Genomic DNA, 15529 nt, shown 5'->3' with positions numbered 1-15529 from the left:
AAGTTATTTGTACTATCTTGACAGTTATATTAAGAAAGTCCTACATAAGATTTTATACTTACAGAATTAATGGATTTCTTCAAGATCCTCATTTCAGAAATCCTTCAAATAAGCTGTGACATAGCCTGATTCAACTTACAGAAATTCAATGCACATGTATTTTTTAGGACTGTATTACAGAAAGCAAAAGTGGAATTTAAAAGAGATTGCTACCATTGGGAAAGTAAGGGTCCAATGTCTTAAGAAGGAGAACTTATCAGTTATAATTACTAATGTTAAACTTTCGTACTGCCATCTGAAATTCTCAATTTTCTGCTGAGTATTTTCACATTTCTTCTTTGACGCCAAATTCTTTAAAATCTATGACAGGTCCTACCAGCGAGCCTGATGTTTCGCAGAAAGAAGACACAGAAGACGATGAGAAACCTGAAAAGCCTGAGCCTTCCTCCTCGAAAGACACTCTCTTGTCTGTTTCTCCCCAAGGGAGAAATGTCAAGAATGCCCTTCTTGACCTGAAGAACAAAATATTGGCTAATGGTGGGCTGCCCAGAAAACCCCAGCTTCCCCCTAGAAAGACCGAGGGCTTGGATCTTCAGTCGACAGAAATCACCGATGAGGAAGAGCTGGATTCCCGAGGGGACCCACCCACGTCGCCCTCAGAGACCCAAGAACAGAAGCCCCAGCAGAGACCGCCAAGTAGGTCTCTCCATCCGGTCCTCGCTCCTGGCAGGACTCCGCTGAGAGCCCGAACACCAGTACTGCCTCGAAGGGAGGGCACGGACAGGCGTGGCTCCCCGCCGGCCTCCCACCCCCGTCCAGGGCCGCCCCCCTCGACAGCGTCTGCCCCCGCCACACCCTCCCAGGGAAGCGCTCACCGCCTTTTTGGGCGTCCCTCTTCCAACGTGCCTTCCAGCTCTACTGACAATGACTCAGTGGGCCAGGGGGAGGAAGAGCCAGCCGCAGGCTCCCCCCATCCCAAGGACGCAGCCTCCCAGCAGCCACCGCCCAAGAGCGCAGCCATCGCCCGGCCGGCGGTGTCACCCAGCCGCCAGCCCCCCTGGAACGCCCTGCGCGAGGGCGCAAAACCAGCCTTGCCTGCTCGGAGGGCGCCCCATTCTGAGGCTGGGGAGGGAAATTCGAGGGCTTCAGCCCCATCCTCGAGACTTTCTCCAGCCCATGGGGGGTCGTCTCGGCTGCTGCCCACCCAACCCCACCCGGGGTCTCCTCCGCTCTCCTGGGGCTGGAAGGATGGTCACGAGGCCCCGGCCGTCAAGTCCAACGCGCCATCCCGGTCTACTAAGCCTTCCTCGGCGTCTTCTCGTCTCACCTCCAGGACACAGGTCACTGAGGAAGCAGAAGACTCTGATGAGGACGGTGACAATGAGGCAGAGGAAAAAGGGAGGCAGGCGGAGGCCACGGCCCCAACATTTCGGGCCCGGCTGCCCGCAGGCTCACCTGTCTCTGGACACTTTAGTTTGCTCAGAAGCAGGCCCTTTGCCGCCCACGGGAGATACCCACACGGATTTGGCAGCGGCCGAGGACCCCGGTTACAGCCCTCCAGCTCCCCGCCGTCCACCCTGTCTCCCCGCGGGCACTCGAGGGTGAGTTCTCATCCAGCTTCCGACCGTAGGCCAGGCTCCACTGTCCATGAGGACAGCGAAGAGAGGGAGGCCGAAGATGAGAAGCCACTTCCCTCCACCGTGGTGAATGAGCCCATGCCTTCCTCCTCCAGGCAGCCCACCTCCCGCGTGGCGGACCACCTGAGAAGAGGTCCCCAGAGAGGGCAGAGCCTGCAGCGGAAGGAGCCCCTCGCAGAGAACCCCAAATCCGCCGGGACTTGGGCAGGGGCGCATCCTCAGGCCAAATCCCCATCCTCTAAGGCGCAGGATGCTCACCAGAGCACAGACGCGGGCGCGGAGGGCGGTTCTGCCAAAACGCAAATGGTCCCTGCTCGGCCACCCACAGCAAGGTCACAGCACCACCCGGCGTCCAGCGTGACCAAAAGGCTGGGTGCCGGGTCCGCCGGTCCCGAAAAGCAGCCTTCTTCCGCGGTCTCTCCGTCCCATCCACAGACGCACGGCCCTCGCAGCAAGGACGTGGGGCGTCTGCCTTCCAAGTCCCAGCACGCGCTCCCCCAGACGGGGGATCGCCAGCCCACGTCGCAGGAAAGCGCCTCCTTCTCGGATCCTTACTCGTCCAGAGGGAAACAGTCCTCCCTCACGGCGAGCTCCCGGGAGGTGCTCTCCAAGTCGCCCCAGAATCCGAACGAGGATTCTGAAAGCGGAAACCACGACGACAGCGCAGAAGCAGCACCCCGGGCGGCGGGTGCCAAGGACGCCTCCCCGGCCCTTCCCAAGCACCGCCAGGTGGGGGCTCCGGGCGACGGTCACCTCCGCAGACCCCCAGCCAGGGCCGGCAGCCCCCATCCCTACGCCCGCACCAGGGTCCCCGGAAGAGCAGGGACCCAGACGGTGGGGAAGAAGGACGTTGCGTCTCCGGCCGCAGCATCCAAAAGGGAACCCCTGCGGGCTAAATCGCAGCAGTCGGTCTCGGCCGAGGAGGAGGAGGATGAAGACGTGATGTTTTTTAAAGGAGGAAAGGACAAGGACTCTCTCTCTTCTTCAGCTCCAAAGTGGCCCTCCTCCTTCATCCCCAGGGGCAGCAAACATGCGGACAGGAGCATCGCGAAGGGAGACGCAGAACCCGCCGTCGTCGTGCCGGCGGCCCCCAGAGCGAGCTCCCCGTGGGACGAGAACGCCACCCCGGTGAAGCGTCCTCCTCCTCCTCCACGTCCTGGCAGCTCCCCGAGAGCCTCGCACCTCCCGCCCAGACAGCCGCCTCGCAGCCCTGCCACCCCAAGTCCCACGGTGGGCACCCCCGCCCCGCCGCGGTTCACCACGCGCGCCCCTGCCACCTACTCCTCCACCACCCCTATGCTCTCCCTGCGCCAGCGCATGATGAACGCCAGATTCCGGAACCCTCTCTCTCGAGCGCCGGTGAGACCCCCTTCCAGACAAGGTAATTTGTGTTTAACTTAGCATCTTTCATGCGCTGCTCAGCAGTGTTGGCCGCAGTTCCCAAGAGGCTTTAATCCTTTTTATCCAGCATCTGCTCTGTGCAGGGGGTTGTGTTAGGAGCTTGGCGGATGGACCATCATCTCTTCCTCTTGACCGTTTCCTAGCGTTTGCCTCGCCTCTCCTGGTTTTGAGACGAGGAAGGAGGCTTGGGGATCTGAGTGGTTTGTTGGAGGTTAGATAGAAAGTGGCTGAGCTGTAAAAAAAAGGGGGGGTTGCTGAGCTATAATTCCAGTGCCCAAAATTAATTCCACAGCCCTCTGCCATTCCACCACCCCCTACTGCCTCTCTGAGTTCCTTAGCATCCGCTCTAAATCTGTGCAAATGTGTCACCGCCATGATGCCAAGCTCCAGTTCCTATACTCTAGGTTATTTGTAATTGTTCCTGGGCCAGGGTGTATTGAGGAATCCACAGGAAGGCATTAGCTACTTGTGTAGCCCGTGTGTGATTCCTCCTATAAAAACCCTTCAACTGAACACACCGCAGGACAAACGCTCATGTCTTAGATGCGAATCGCTTGGACATTGCAATCAGTGAATGCTGTTGAAAACCTCCAGAAAAGGCACGTTGAAGACAGTTGCCACACAGAGGATGTGTGACACTAGTACACTTTGGAGAGAATTTTCTCCGTCCTTCCAACTCCCCCCTCCCCACCCCCACTGGCTAACGTAAAACTACAGCTGCTACTGTCTGGAGCTTTATCTGGAAAACTTGCTTATGCTGAACCTTGCCCTGGAGAAGTCACAATTTTTTAAAACTCTCATTATCTAACATATTTGAGCTATTCGTTTAGAATTCTGTTGAGTGTTTCTGCTTGAAATGATGCCTTACTACGTAGAGTTTGATGTGAAGCCCGCCTTCAAGGACAGTCGAATTTAGCAGGTTCTGTTGTTTTCTGCACTGTGTAGGTTACAACGGCAGATCGAACGGAGAAGGGAAAGTACTTCCTGGTAGTAACGGGCATCCGAGTGGACAAAGAATTATCAATGGCCCTCAAGGAACAAAGTGGGTAGGGTAACCTTCTTTACACGTACTCGTGTTTTCATGCTCTTGGGAAGAGAAGAATAATGGACCTTGTGTAACAGTAAATGAAGCGGCTTTTTTTTCCCCCATCTTTTTAACCACTCTTTTTTTTTTTCATTTTAATTTTTTTAATAGTCATTTCCCCAATGCATTTTTTTCCTACTGTGCAGCACGGTAACCCAGTTACACATACATGTACACAGTCTATTTTCACACATGATCATGCGCCATCGTAAGTGACTAGACATAGTTCCCACTGCTGCACAGCAGGATCTCATTGCCCATCCATTCCAGAGGCTGTGGTTTGCATCTATTAACCCCAAGCTCCCAGTCCATCCCACTCCCTCCCCCTCCTCCTTGGCAACCACCAGTCTGTTCTCCGAGTCCATGAGTTTCTTTTCTGCGGAAAAGTTCATTTGTGCCTTACATTAGATCCCAGATATAAGTGATATCATATGGTATTTGTCTTTCTCTTTCTGACTTACTTCACTCAGTGTAAGAGTCTCTAGGTTTTAACCACTTTTATGTCAATATCCTATATTGTTTCTTCCTGTGCTCAGAAAAATCTTTGACTCTCCTGCATAATTAGTTTGCTCTCTTCTTCTAGATCGTAAGATCAGACAGTGGTCTCTGTTCCCCTTGGCCACGACTAGTTAGGAAGATCACACAAATGTATGATCCCATTTTTATAGAGAGTGAACTTCCATTTTCCCACTCCAGATAGCTTTATTTTATTTTTTGTCTATTGTACAGTGAAATAGCATACATATTTTCTGTAAATTATCTCAAATCCTTTGTAAAAGGAAGCAGGGGAAAAAACAAAACAAAACATCAAACAAACAAAAAGATCCCTGAATCAAATAGGCAGTTTGTATCAGATCACCTTTTGACTCCTCTAACAATTATTGTTTGACTAAAATAAAAAAATAAGTATTATTACTTTATGTGTGTTTAAGCTAGCTGACGTTGAATTCCCGGGGTTAAGATAAATGCTTAGGAGTTTTTGAGAGGTTTAGGAAGATGGTCAGAACACTACGGTGCTCAGAGTTTTAAAATATTTTTTCAAATAATCAAAAAAGTATTCAGAGTCGAATTCCTGGTCCAAACTTCCCATTTATAACAGTAAGGTTTAGGACAACACATTGAAGAATTTCAAAGAATTTTCAGTCTCAGATGATCTAAAGGTATATTTTATCATTTCTCAAAGGAACAGACATATATTGAAGGAAGACCGCATATTGAAGCAAAGTGTAAACAATTTTGAATTAAAATGATATGGAGTAGACTTCAAAAGCAGGGTTTATAGAAATAAGTTTTATTTTAATTACTGAGACTGCACCCAATGAGGTGGCCTGCTTACAGGGATTCCTCCAGTGGCCCAATTGGGCAGAGGCATGGTTTTCAAACATTCTGGAGCATCAGAATCACTGGGGTGCTTGCCAGTACAGTCTGGGTAGGGCCAGGTAATTCTCACATCTGATAAATTCTCAGGTTGAAGCAACTGGTCCAGGACCACACTTCAAGAACGACCAGTATAACAGCATGAGTGGCTTCTTAACAAAGATAGTAATACCTTTTTTTCAAGTTCTGTAATTCCTTAGAATATGAAAATTTTGCATGCATGCTACATTAGGCATTGGCATTACAAATTAAGTTGTTTGGGGTGTAACAGCTTTGTTTTTTAACATTAATGGCAGAATGGAAACATACCGTGTTCAAGGCAAGAAGTTAAAAAAATTCAGAAATGTATGAGAAAGATAACAAGCATCCCAAACCATTTCTCAGAAATAACCACTGTTGGGAGTTCCCATTGTGGCTCAGCAGGTTAAGAACCTGACATAGTCTTGGTGAGGATGTGGGTTCAATCCTTGGCCCTGCTCCATGGGTTAAGGAGCTAGTGTTGCTGCAAGCTGTGGCAGAGGTCGAAGATGTGGCTCAGATCCAGTGTTGCTGTGGCTGTGGCATAGGCGGGCAGCTGCAGCTCCAATTCAACCCCTAGCCCAAGAATTTCCATATGCCACAGGTGTGGCCATAAAAAGGAATAAATAAATAAATACACAAATAAAGTCTGTTTTTTATTTTCGTTTTTGTCCACCCCATGGCATATGGAACTCCTAGGCCAGGGATCAGATCCAAGCCCCAGTCATGAGCTAAGCTGAAACTGCTGTATCAATGCCAGATCCTTAACCTACTGTGCAGGGCCAGGGATCGAACCTACATTCTAGAGCTCCTGTCCCAGAGCTCCCAAGATGCTGCCAGTACCATTGTGCCACAGCGGGAGCTCCAAGGCTGTTTTTTTTTTTTTTTTTTTTGTCTTTTTTTTTGCCATTTCTTGGGCCGCTCTCGCGGCATATGGAGGTTCCCAGGCAAGGGGTCGAATCGGAGCTGTAGCCTCCGGCCTATGCCAGAGCCACAGCAACGTGGGATCCAAGCCGCGTCTGCGACCTACACCACAGCTCACGGCAACGCTGGATCCTTAATCCACTGAGCAAGGGCAGGGACCGAACCTGCAACCTCATGGTTCCTAGTCAGATTCGTTAACCATTGCGCCATGATGGGAACTCCTGTTTTTTTTTTTTTAAAGAAAGAAAAAACCACTGTTAACAGCTTGGAATATATATGTCCAGATTTTTTTCTTTGCAATTTTAAGCCTATGTACACAAAGTAATATATTTTAATATTGCAAAATAATCAGCTCTATGGAGTTCCGGTCGTGGCGCAGTGGTTAACAAATCTGACTAGGAACCATGAGGTTGTGGGTTCGGTCCCTGCCCTTGCTCAGTGGGTTAACGAACCGGCGTTGCCGTGAGCTGTAGTGTAGGTTGCAGAGGCGGCTCGGATCCCGAGTTGCTGTGGCTCTGGCGTAAGCCGGTGGCTACAGCTCCGATTCAACCCCTGGCCTGGGAACCTCCATATGCCTCGGGAGCGGCCCAAGAAATAGCAAAAAGACAAAAAAAAAAAAAATCAGCCCTATAATCTAAGTCTGCATCAGGATACGTTAGTAAGAACAGAATTTCTAAATCCTCTACATTGGCTGCAGAGTATTTCACTATTGGATGGGCCATAATTTATCTAATCTCCTTCCTCCCTGGATGAACTCTTGGGTCATTCCCTGCTTTTTAGCATATTACACACAACATGCTAAATGGTCAAAGTGTTTTGAACATCTTCGGAATGTTCGAGAAATTTAAAGCCCTTTATATGTTAAAACAAGTATAATGTGAAATAGGACAGTCTTGTACTTTACTCTTGAGAATAAACCTTCTGAATAACGCGGTTCCTACTCCCATGTGTTCATGTCGTTGGATTAATGTGAACACTGTGAAATGTCCAGTACACCCTGTAATCTGCTGTAGGTCGTGGATCTGGATCGTGGGCTAGTCTTGAACGCCGAAGGAAGATACCTCCAAGATTCACAAGGAAATCCTCTTCGGATTAAACTAGGAGGAGACGGTCGAACCATTGTGGGTAAGCGAGAGTGATTTTTAAGAACAGCCCTGTCCTCAGTTAGCGGTAAAGGAACCGCTTCTCTTTCCTTCCTCTTCCTCATTTTTGTTTGTTTTTCCTTTTAGGGCCCCACCCGCGGCATATGGAGGTTCCCAGGCTAGGGGTCTAATCCAAGCCGCGTCTGCGACCTACACTGCAGCTCACAGCAACGCCAGATCCTTAACCCCCTGAGCGAGGCCAGGGGTCGAACCCGCAGCCTCATGGTTCCCAGTCGGATTCATTTCTGCTGCACCACAATGGGAACTCCCTCCTCGTTGTTGGAGGTCCCTGGTCCAGGTACTTTTGGCCGTGTGGAAAGAAGGGCCTCAAGGAAAGGCAGAACTCAGCTCTTCCCCTGGTCCAGAAAAGGTGGCCCTTGCTGTCGTTCTTGAGATTGGGCAGCTGAGAGCAGGAGTCAGCACAGCAGCTTCTGAAACCAAACCCGGTCTGCTCCCTGTTATGGTATAGCCTGTGAGCTATACCATAAATGGTTGTTACATTTTGAATGATTGCAAAAACTCATAGGAAAAATCACGCCTCTGATGTGACTGTTACATTAAAGTCACAGTTCACTATCCACTCACAGTGTTCTGGAGCAGAGACGCGTGCATCTGTTGGCAGACGGTCTATGGCTTTTTTGCCCTGCAAGGGCAAAGTTGAGTAGGGGCGACATAAAGCATAAAATATTTCCTCTCTGGCCCTTTACAGAATACGTTGCCATCACGGGTCCAAAGTAACATTTAAATCCTTAGGGGGAGGAATGGTTTATTTTCTTTAGTACAGGCCTAGAGTTATTGCATGTAATGAGACACATCAGAGCAATATTTATGCATGTATATAAGGTAGTAATGGACATTAGAAAAAAACAGAAATTTCTGGAAAGCAGCAGATACTGTTTCCTCAGCAGATAGCCTCTTAATTATCCCTTTGCCTGTTACTGATTGAAATATAAGCCTCCATCACTTTGACAGCGCACTTTCCACGTGCTTTTTCACTTCCCCTGTTACACAGCTTTCTTTTGCTTTTGTTTCAGATCTGGGAGGGACCCCGGTCGTGAGCCCTGACGGCCTCCCCCTCTTCGGGCAGGGGCGACATAGCAAACCCTTGGCCAGTGCCCAGAATAAGCCCATTTTGAGTCTCGGAGGGAAGCCGCTGGTGGGCTTGGAGGTCATCAAAACCACCACCCAGGCCCCCACCACCACCACCCCCACCACCACCACCACCACCACCACCACCACCACGCGGCCCACCACGACCACGACCCCCCGGCCCACCACCACCCCTCGGCCCACCTCGCGCCCAACGACCACCAGAACCACTACGCAGTCCACCACGCGACCCACCACAACCACGACCCCAGAGCCCACCACCCCCGCCCCCACCTGCCCCCCGGGGACCCTGGAACGGCATGATGAAGACGGCAACCTCGTGATGGGCTCAAGCGGGGTCCCGGAGTGCGACCCCGAGGAAGGTAACCATCTTCGTTCTAACGGTAACTCCCGGGACTGCACTTCGGAGCAGGAGCACAGAGGCTGCAGGCAGGGCGAGCGGGGTGCACAGAGGAGCAGCAGCTCGGGGCGTTTCTAACTGACAAGGTTTGTTGAGAGTGTCATGTCCCAACTAAGGTGGTCCAATTTGGCAAGTAAAAATATCCCATGGGGAGTTCCCGCTGGGGTGCAACAGGATCGGCAGCATCTGGGGAGCACTGGTTCACAGGTTCCATTCCCGGCCATGCGCAGTGGATGAAGGATCCAGAGCTGCTGTAGGTTGAAACTGAGGCTCAGATGTGAGCCCTGGCCTGGGGACTGCATATGCCAGGAGGTGGTCAAAAATGAAAAATATATATGTGTGTGTGTGTGTGTGTGTGTATAGAGAGAGAGAACACACACGTGGGACACACATATATGAAAAATTATCTAAATCCAGATCTCAGTGGGTGACCTGTGTTTTATCTGGCAACACTTGTCACAACTCAAATCAAATATTTAGCTGAGGAGTTCCTGTCGTGGCGCGCAGCAGAAGCGAATCTGACTAGGAACCATGAGATTGCAGGTTCAATCCCTGGCTTTGCTCAGTGGGTTAAGGATCTGGCATTGCCATGAGCTGTGGTGTAGGTCGCAGATGTGGCTCGGATCTGGCATTGCTGTGGCTGTGGTGTAGGCCGGCAGCAACAGCTCCCATTGGACCCCTAGCCTGGGAACCTCCATATGCTGCAGGTGCGGCCCTAAAAAGACAAAAAGACAAAAAAAAAAAAATTTAGCTGAAACATGAGACATGATTAGTTTGGACTAGCGTTTCCCAAAGTATGTCCCACTGGCTGTTAGCAGATTAGTTTTATATATATATAAAGCAGATATGTATATATAAAGCAGATTAGTTTTATATATATATGGATTCTGTGATTCGCTCTGTGATTGAGACTAGGTGAAATGCATTTCCTACTGTTGGACTAGCATCATGAAAGAGTCTTATCTGGAATTTCCAAGAAAAGTAGTATTTCCCAAGCAGCTTTGCTCAGCTCTCCCTTTGGGAAAGGCTAACCCAGTGGGGTCAGTCCACTGGGTCAGACTGAGCCTGGACCCCGGCAGGGCTGTCCTGCCACCTGCCCTGTCTTCCCCCTGCCAGCCCCCTCCCTCCAGCGCTTCTCCCTGAAGAACGGGAGCTGGGGCGCTTTCGGTCGCATCACATGGGAGCTGAGACGCCATCGTCTTCTCTGCTCAGCCCTCGGTCGAGCGGCTTCGGAAGGGGCCATCCTGTCTTTGCTTCAGGCTTGGAGGAGGCAGATGCATCTTCTCTCCCTCAGGTTGAAGTGAATCTCAGGGCAGGCTGGAAAGCTTCTGTGGTTTTAAGCTAACGCAGAGTGGAGGCCCCTCGTTTCAGGAATCAATTGATTGCCCTGAATTCTTACCCAATCGTTGACCCGCTAAACCCAATCCCTGTGAACGTGGCTGCTGTCTCCAAGTTGGGAATTCTGCTTGAAGTCAATCATTCCGTGGGAAAATTCCAAGTCAACATGAGACGTATCTGAAAAATTCACCCCGGAGAGCAAGGAAGCTACCCAAGAGGAAGAGGACCGTGGTGGAAAAAGAGTCTCACGCACTCAGTTTACCCGTGAGTACGAACTGAATGTACCTTTGGATTTGCAGTGTGAAAATGTTGCGTTCTTTCCTTGACCGCTTAGTTCTGCATATACATTAATGTGTTTTTTTTATATATAAGTATAGTTAGAACAGATATTTACTTAATAATTCATTGTAAACAAAAGAGGGGCATTTTGGATTTGGTTCTAATCTGCTGCTATTATTCATACTTTACATTTTCTTGAGTCTGCTTTTATGTAGCCCTTATTGCACTTCTTTTCATTTACTTTGTAATTATGGACTTTTATTTGCCACGAAAGCCCATATTTTTCTTGGTGTTTTTGTTTCTTCTTTTCTTTGCAAATCATGATAGGGCCGTATATTTTTTTACTTCGCTCCTGTGCATCTATCTGATGGACTAACCCAAGCCAAATTAGTGTAGTAATAATTTGAAAATAAGGACTGAGTCTTGGAAAACAAATTAAATCTGGGGAAAGCAACATATCATCCTCAAACAATATTATAATGTCCTCTCATTTATTATTTTAAAAATACTTCGGTATGGCAGGCCTTCCTTTATTTTTTGTAGTGGAGCAGAGTTGATTTGCAGTGTTATGTCAATGTCTGCTGGACCGCGTAGTGAGCAGTCATGCATATATATACATTCTTTTTCTCATACCTTCTTCCATCATGTCCTAAGCCAGGAGACAGGACATCGTTGCCTGTGCTGTACAGCAGGACCCCATGGCTTATCCATTCTAAATGTAATAGAGTACCTTTTCTGCTCCCTTAAAAACGTCACTAAACCTTTTCTTCCCAGTATTATTTCCAGTCATAGCTATTTTTATTTAAAACATTTAAAATCACAGCTGTAGCGAGATAAAAATAACATGCCGTAGAGTTCACTTTTCCAGTGTACCGTTTTTAGTTGTGCAGCCGTCCCCGCTATCAGATTCCAGAACATTTTCATCCCCCCCCCAGAAGAATCCCCGTACTCCTGAGTAGTCAGTCGAGTAGTCAGTCTACGCTCCCTGCTCCTCCCAACTCAGATCCACGTTCTGTCCCTTCCTTTTTGCCTCTTCGGGACATTTCCTGTAAACGGCATCCGAGGAAATGGGTCCTTTTGCCGCTGGCTTCTTCCACTTGGCGTAGTTCGTTCTCCCATTTCATCCCCGTTGTAGGATATCTCTGTTCTTCATTCCTTTGATTGCGGAGGAACATTCCACAGTGTGCAGAGACCGCATGTTATCCACGCATCAGCTGATGGACGTTTGGGTTGTTTCCACCTTTTGTCTGTTATGACTCATGCCGCTGAGAACTGTCAAAGGTTTGTTCTTTTTTCTTTTGAATCCTTGTTTCTGAGCTCTCTTGTGTAGACTTGCTGTGTCGAGTGGTGACTCTGTGTTTTACTTTTTGAGGGACCAATCAGACTGTTTCCTGTAGCAGCTGCACATTTTCCTTCTCATCAGTAATACGTGAGACTTCCAATTTCTCCCCTTCTTCACCAACGCTTGTTACTATCTTTTAGCCGTCGCGGTGGGTGTGAGGCGACATCTCGTGGTTTAGATCACAGTTCCTTAATAACGAAAGATGTTGACGTAGCTATTTTTAATACTTTCTGTTCATAGGTTCTGAAATTGGAAGTGAGCATGACTTTTGTGTCTAGATAAACCCTGATGTAGTGAATTTATTTGAGAAGTGTTTCTTTATCATTGCGCCAGTAATTTCACTATGAGAAAACCCACATGGTAATTCAAAGAGGCTGGACTAAGCGCTTGTTTTCACCTTCCTGGTTTCATTCATCCTTTTAGAAAATATGATCAGCAAACGATCACAAAGCACCTGCTCCACACGCATCAGGTTCTGGGAGACACAGAGAAGCAGGTGACATGGCTGTGCCTCTGAACCTCCACCGTCTCACTCACGATCTACCTGAGATGACCGTTGCTAGAAACAGCTCCCTCTTGTTAAAAAACCAAACTGTTGTTCTTTATGATAGAGCAAGACGAGACAAAAATCCTTTTTCCCGGGCCCGAAGCTTCCGCCTGTCTTCTTTTGTTCTTTCATCTCTGTGGGCAGGTCAGTTCCGATTCTACCCCCCTCCCATTTCTTAGACTTCATGCCTCCCTTGGGAGGCTGGTCCTATTGGCTCAGCCCTCAAATCCGTCCTCCTTAGTGCGCATCCTTGCACCAGCTTCCTACCCAGAGGCCACCTCGACACCTGTTCCTTCAGCGTTGCTCTGACCCCAGGCACTGGCTTGCCGTGGGAACACCAAGCATCGTTCCCGCTTCATCCATCACTGGAGTGCGACTGGCAGGCCCAGTCCTAAAGACAGGGATCGGTCAAAGTGAGCATCTTAGTGAGCACTTAGTTTCTAAAGACAGCTTCTAGCTCCAAAATCACAGTCAAGATTGTTCATGAAAATCCGACGCGTTGTCTTTGAAATACAGGTAGCGTTTGCCGTTTCGTGGCTGCACACGTTGCGGTGGGCTTGACACGCAAAAGCGCGTTCTATAAATGCAGTGATGACGCTTAGAGGAGAAGCTGATGTCCCACTTCTCCTCACACCTAACCCGCCCGTACGAACCACCTCTCCCTGCCTCTTGCTCTGCTCTCCTGTTTGTGTTTTCTCTCAAGTCCTTCTTGTTGCTGCAGGAAGTATATACAGTGGGCCCTCCTTACCGGTTTTGCATCCTCGGGTTCAGTCAAACTGAGATGATTGAATTTGCAGATGTAAAGCCTGAGGGAGGGCCTGCGGTATTCCTTGTACTACACTATTTCATATAAGGGACTTGAGCAGCCAAGATTTTGGTATTCGAGGGGGCTCCTGGGCCAGTTCCCTGTGTATATTGAGGGACAGCTGTGGTTTAGTCTATAATGTACACGCACAGATGCCGGCGGTCCATGTGTGCACAACCAGTATTTGTTTACCAAGCAAATTTTGGCATGGCCCTCGGCAGCCTAGTAACCTAAAGCTGTTATTGCGGTGATTATGGTTTAGGAGCCGTGCGGTGATGGCGGGGATACCGGCCCTTCCCAGACTCCCCTCTCCGACCCCGATCCAGCCAACCATTTGTCATTACCTTCCACTGGCAACGTCCTCAAATTTTGTTTCTGGCCCTCCCCTTTTAAAACCATTTTGTCAGATCTCTTAGTCTGGGCTCCCCTGGTTACATCATGCCCTCTTTTCCTTTGAAACACTGCTTTACAGCTGTGTTCTGGGAAAAACCTTGTGTCACTAAATCATTCCACTAAATTAAGCAGTGTTTATGTCCTTCCTCATTTGTTATAGATGCCACATGGTAGGCAGATTCCTATAAGCGTAGATGCTTATTATATATTATATACTTGGCAGTGTGTTGGTGTTCTTTGTATCTCTTTATGCACACACACACACTTTTTTGCTTGCTGTGACTGCTGTATTAAATAATAAACTACTCAGGACAGAGATAATGTCTTTGGCTTCACCTCGGAGTCCTCATCGTACTTCATTATGCATTTGAGGGTATCTAAACCATTCCCTGAGCCATAGGCATGCTCCGTTTTCTAACTGAGACGTCTTTTACCAGTGATCCTTGTTTTTCAGGTTCCATTGCGGCAGTGGGTCTGATGATATCATGTGTCTGGAAATGTTACCAGCCAGCTGAACATCTCCTGCAGTTTGTAACATGACCTTGGGCTGTGCTTTAGAAGAACATCAGTCATTATGGAAAACAGTTCCATCCAGGCACAGCTCACTCGCAAGACAGAAGATGCAAAGGGAATAATTGAAAACTCACTTGAGCTGGACCAACCAGATAATTTGCAGATATCCTGGGGTTTCAAATGGCTATAATTTACCTTCTCTCTAAGCGTCTAATGAGAATCTTTTCTATAGTTAAAAAAAAGATCTCTGGAGCTAAGGCCCAAACATTTTACACTCATTTTTTCATTTGGAGAAACCACTCAAGAAGATAAACTGAATCACATGCTTGGTGGCTGGCAGCTGAAGAGGTGGAAGTTTTTGACGTTGGTGCTGGGCTGACGCATGAAACGCCCCGTTGTATGTAGTTCCAGGTGCTTCAGAGTGGCACTCGGACAAAGCGAATCCTGAGGGTCAGCTTTTCCAAAACAAGTATAAGTCTATTTCATGACGTCTGGAAGGTTCTTTTCCTTGGAATCAAGATGGCGCTATTTTAGAAAAAAATCATGCCTGACTTTATTTGGTCCTAAAACAACAGAAAAAAAAAAAAAAAAAAAAAAAAAAAGGAGCACTAAATCATTCAGGAAGATGTTTCTTTTGCCAGAAGGTTTAACGACTGTCACTCATCTTGACAAGTGATCCAGGTTTGCAAGGTTAAAGGCATCGTTTCTGTGGCCTGGTCCTGGACCAGAATGTTCCAGCTCCTCAAGGAATTGCCCTTCTTACCAGGGCTCCGCGAAGGAAGCCCTGTCCTTTGTCCTTTTTGTCTAGGATGTAAAATTGTACCGTTTAGTTATTTGGACCCGACCAAAAATAATGTTGAAAAGAGACGAATCTGAGCTGATTAGAAGGAAAAACGCAAAAGTTAAATTGACAAGGGAGAGAAAATGTTATTTTGGGAAACAACAGCAAGATAACCCCAAACGTCAGGTGGTGTGGACTTGAAAAGGATCTGCTTTGAACCAGCTCAGAAGTAATTCCTCTTGACCCAGACATACTGACGTTACAATGACCTCAAAAGAATGAGGTCTCATTGTTTTCCTTGAAATGCCCATCCCGAAAGGTGGACAGTTCACAGCTTCTCTCTTGTTGACGTTTGTTGGCCCCATCAGAACACACCTGGTGTCACCAGGAAGACACTTGGCGTCACCACCTCCATGATGAGGCAGGTGGGGGGCATCC

At 48.4% G+C, this 15529-nt stretch overlaps 1 protein-coding gene and 1 long non-coding RNA gene across 5 annotated transcripts in view; both read left to right on the top strand.

Annotated features, from left to right (window-relative positions):
• The window catches only part of FNDC1 (fibronectin type III domain containing 1), a 100848-nt gene that overhangs the window by 59065 nt on the left and 26254 nt on the right, over positions 1-15529 (top strand). For all 4 annotated transcript variants that reach the window (XM_085022163.1, XM_085022152.1, XM_085022171.1 and 1 more), the window contains 4 exons: positions 370-3018; positions 3984-4084; positions 7455-7566; positions 8618-9055. In XM_085022163.1, the coding sequence (XP_084878289.1) occupies positions 370-3018; positions 3984-4084; positions 7455-7566; positions 8618-9055 (3300 nt within the window). The remainder of the gene's footprint in view (positions 1-369; positions 3019-3983; positions 4085-7454; positions 7567-8617; positions 9056-15529) is intronic.
• LOC110259896 (uncharacterized) lies at positions 10388-15204 on the top strand. Its single transcript, XR_014843815.1, has 3 exons — positions 10388-10695; positions 11846-11991; positions 14252-15204. It is a non-coding gene; the product is annotated as an uncharacterized LOC110259896 (long non-coding RNA).

The sequence above is a fragment of the Sus scrofa genome, chromosome 1 (genome assembly GCF_054392235.1).
Source record: "Sus scrofa isolate SSC_HxYL_T2T_F1_AM1 chromosome 1, Sscrofa_HxYL_maternal_Yorkshire_Landrace_v2.0, whole genome shotgun sequence".
Taxonomy (NCBI): Eukaryota; Metazoa; Chordata; class Mammalia; order Artiodactyla; family Suidae; genus Sus; species Sus scrofa.
Note: the sequence above shows the minus strand (reverse complement) of the source record. Positions and strands in the feature narration are given on the sequence as shown.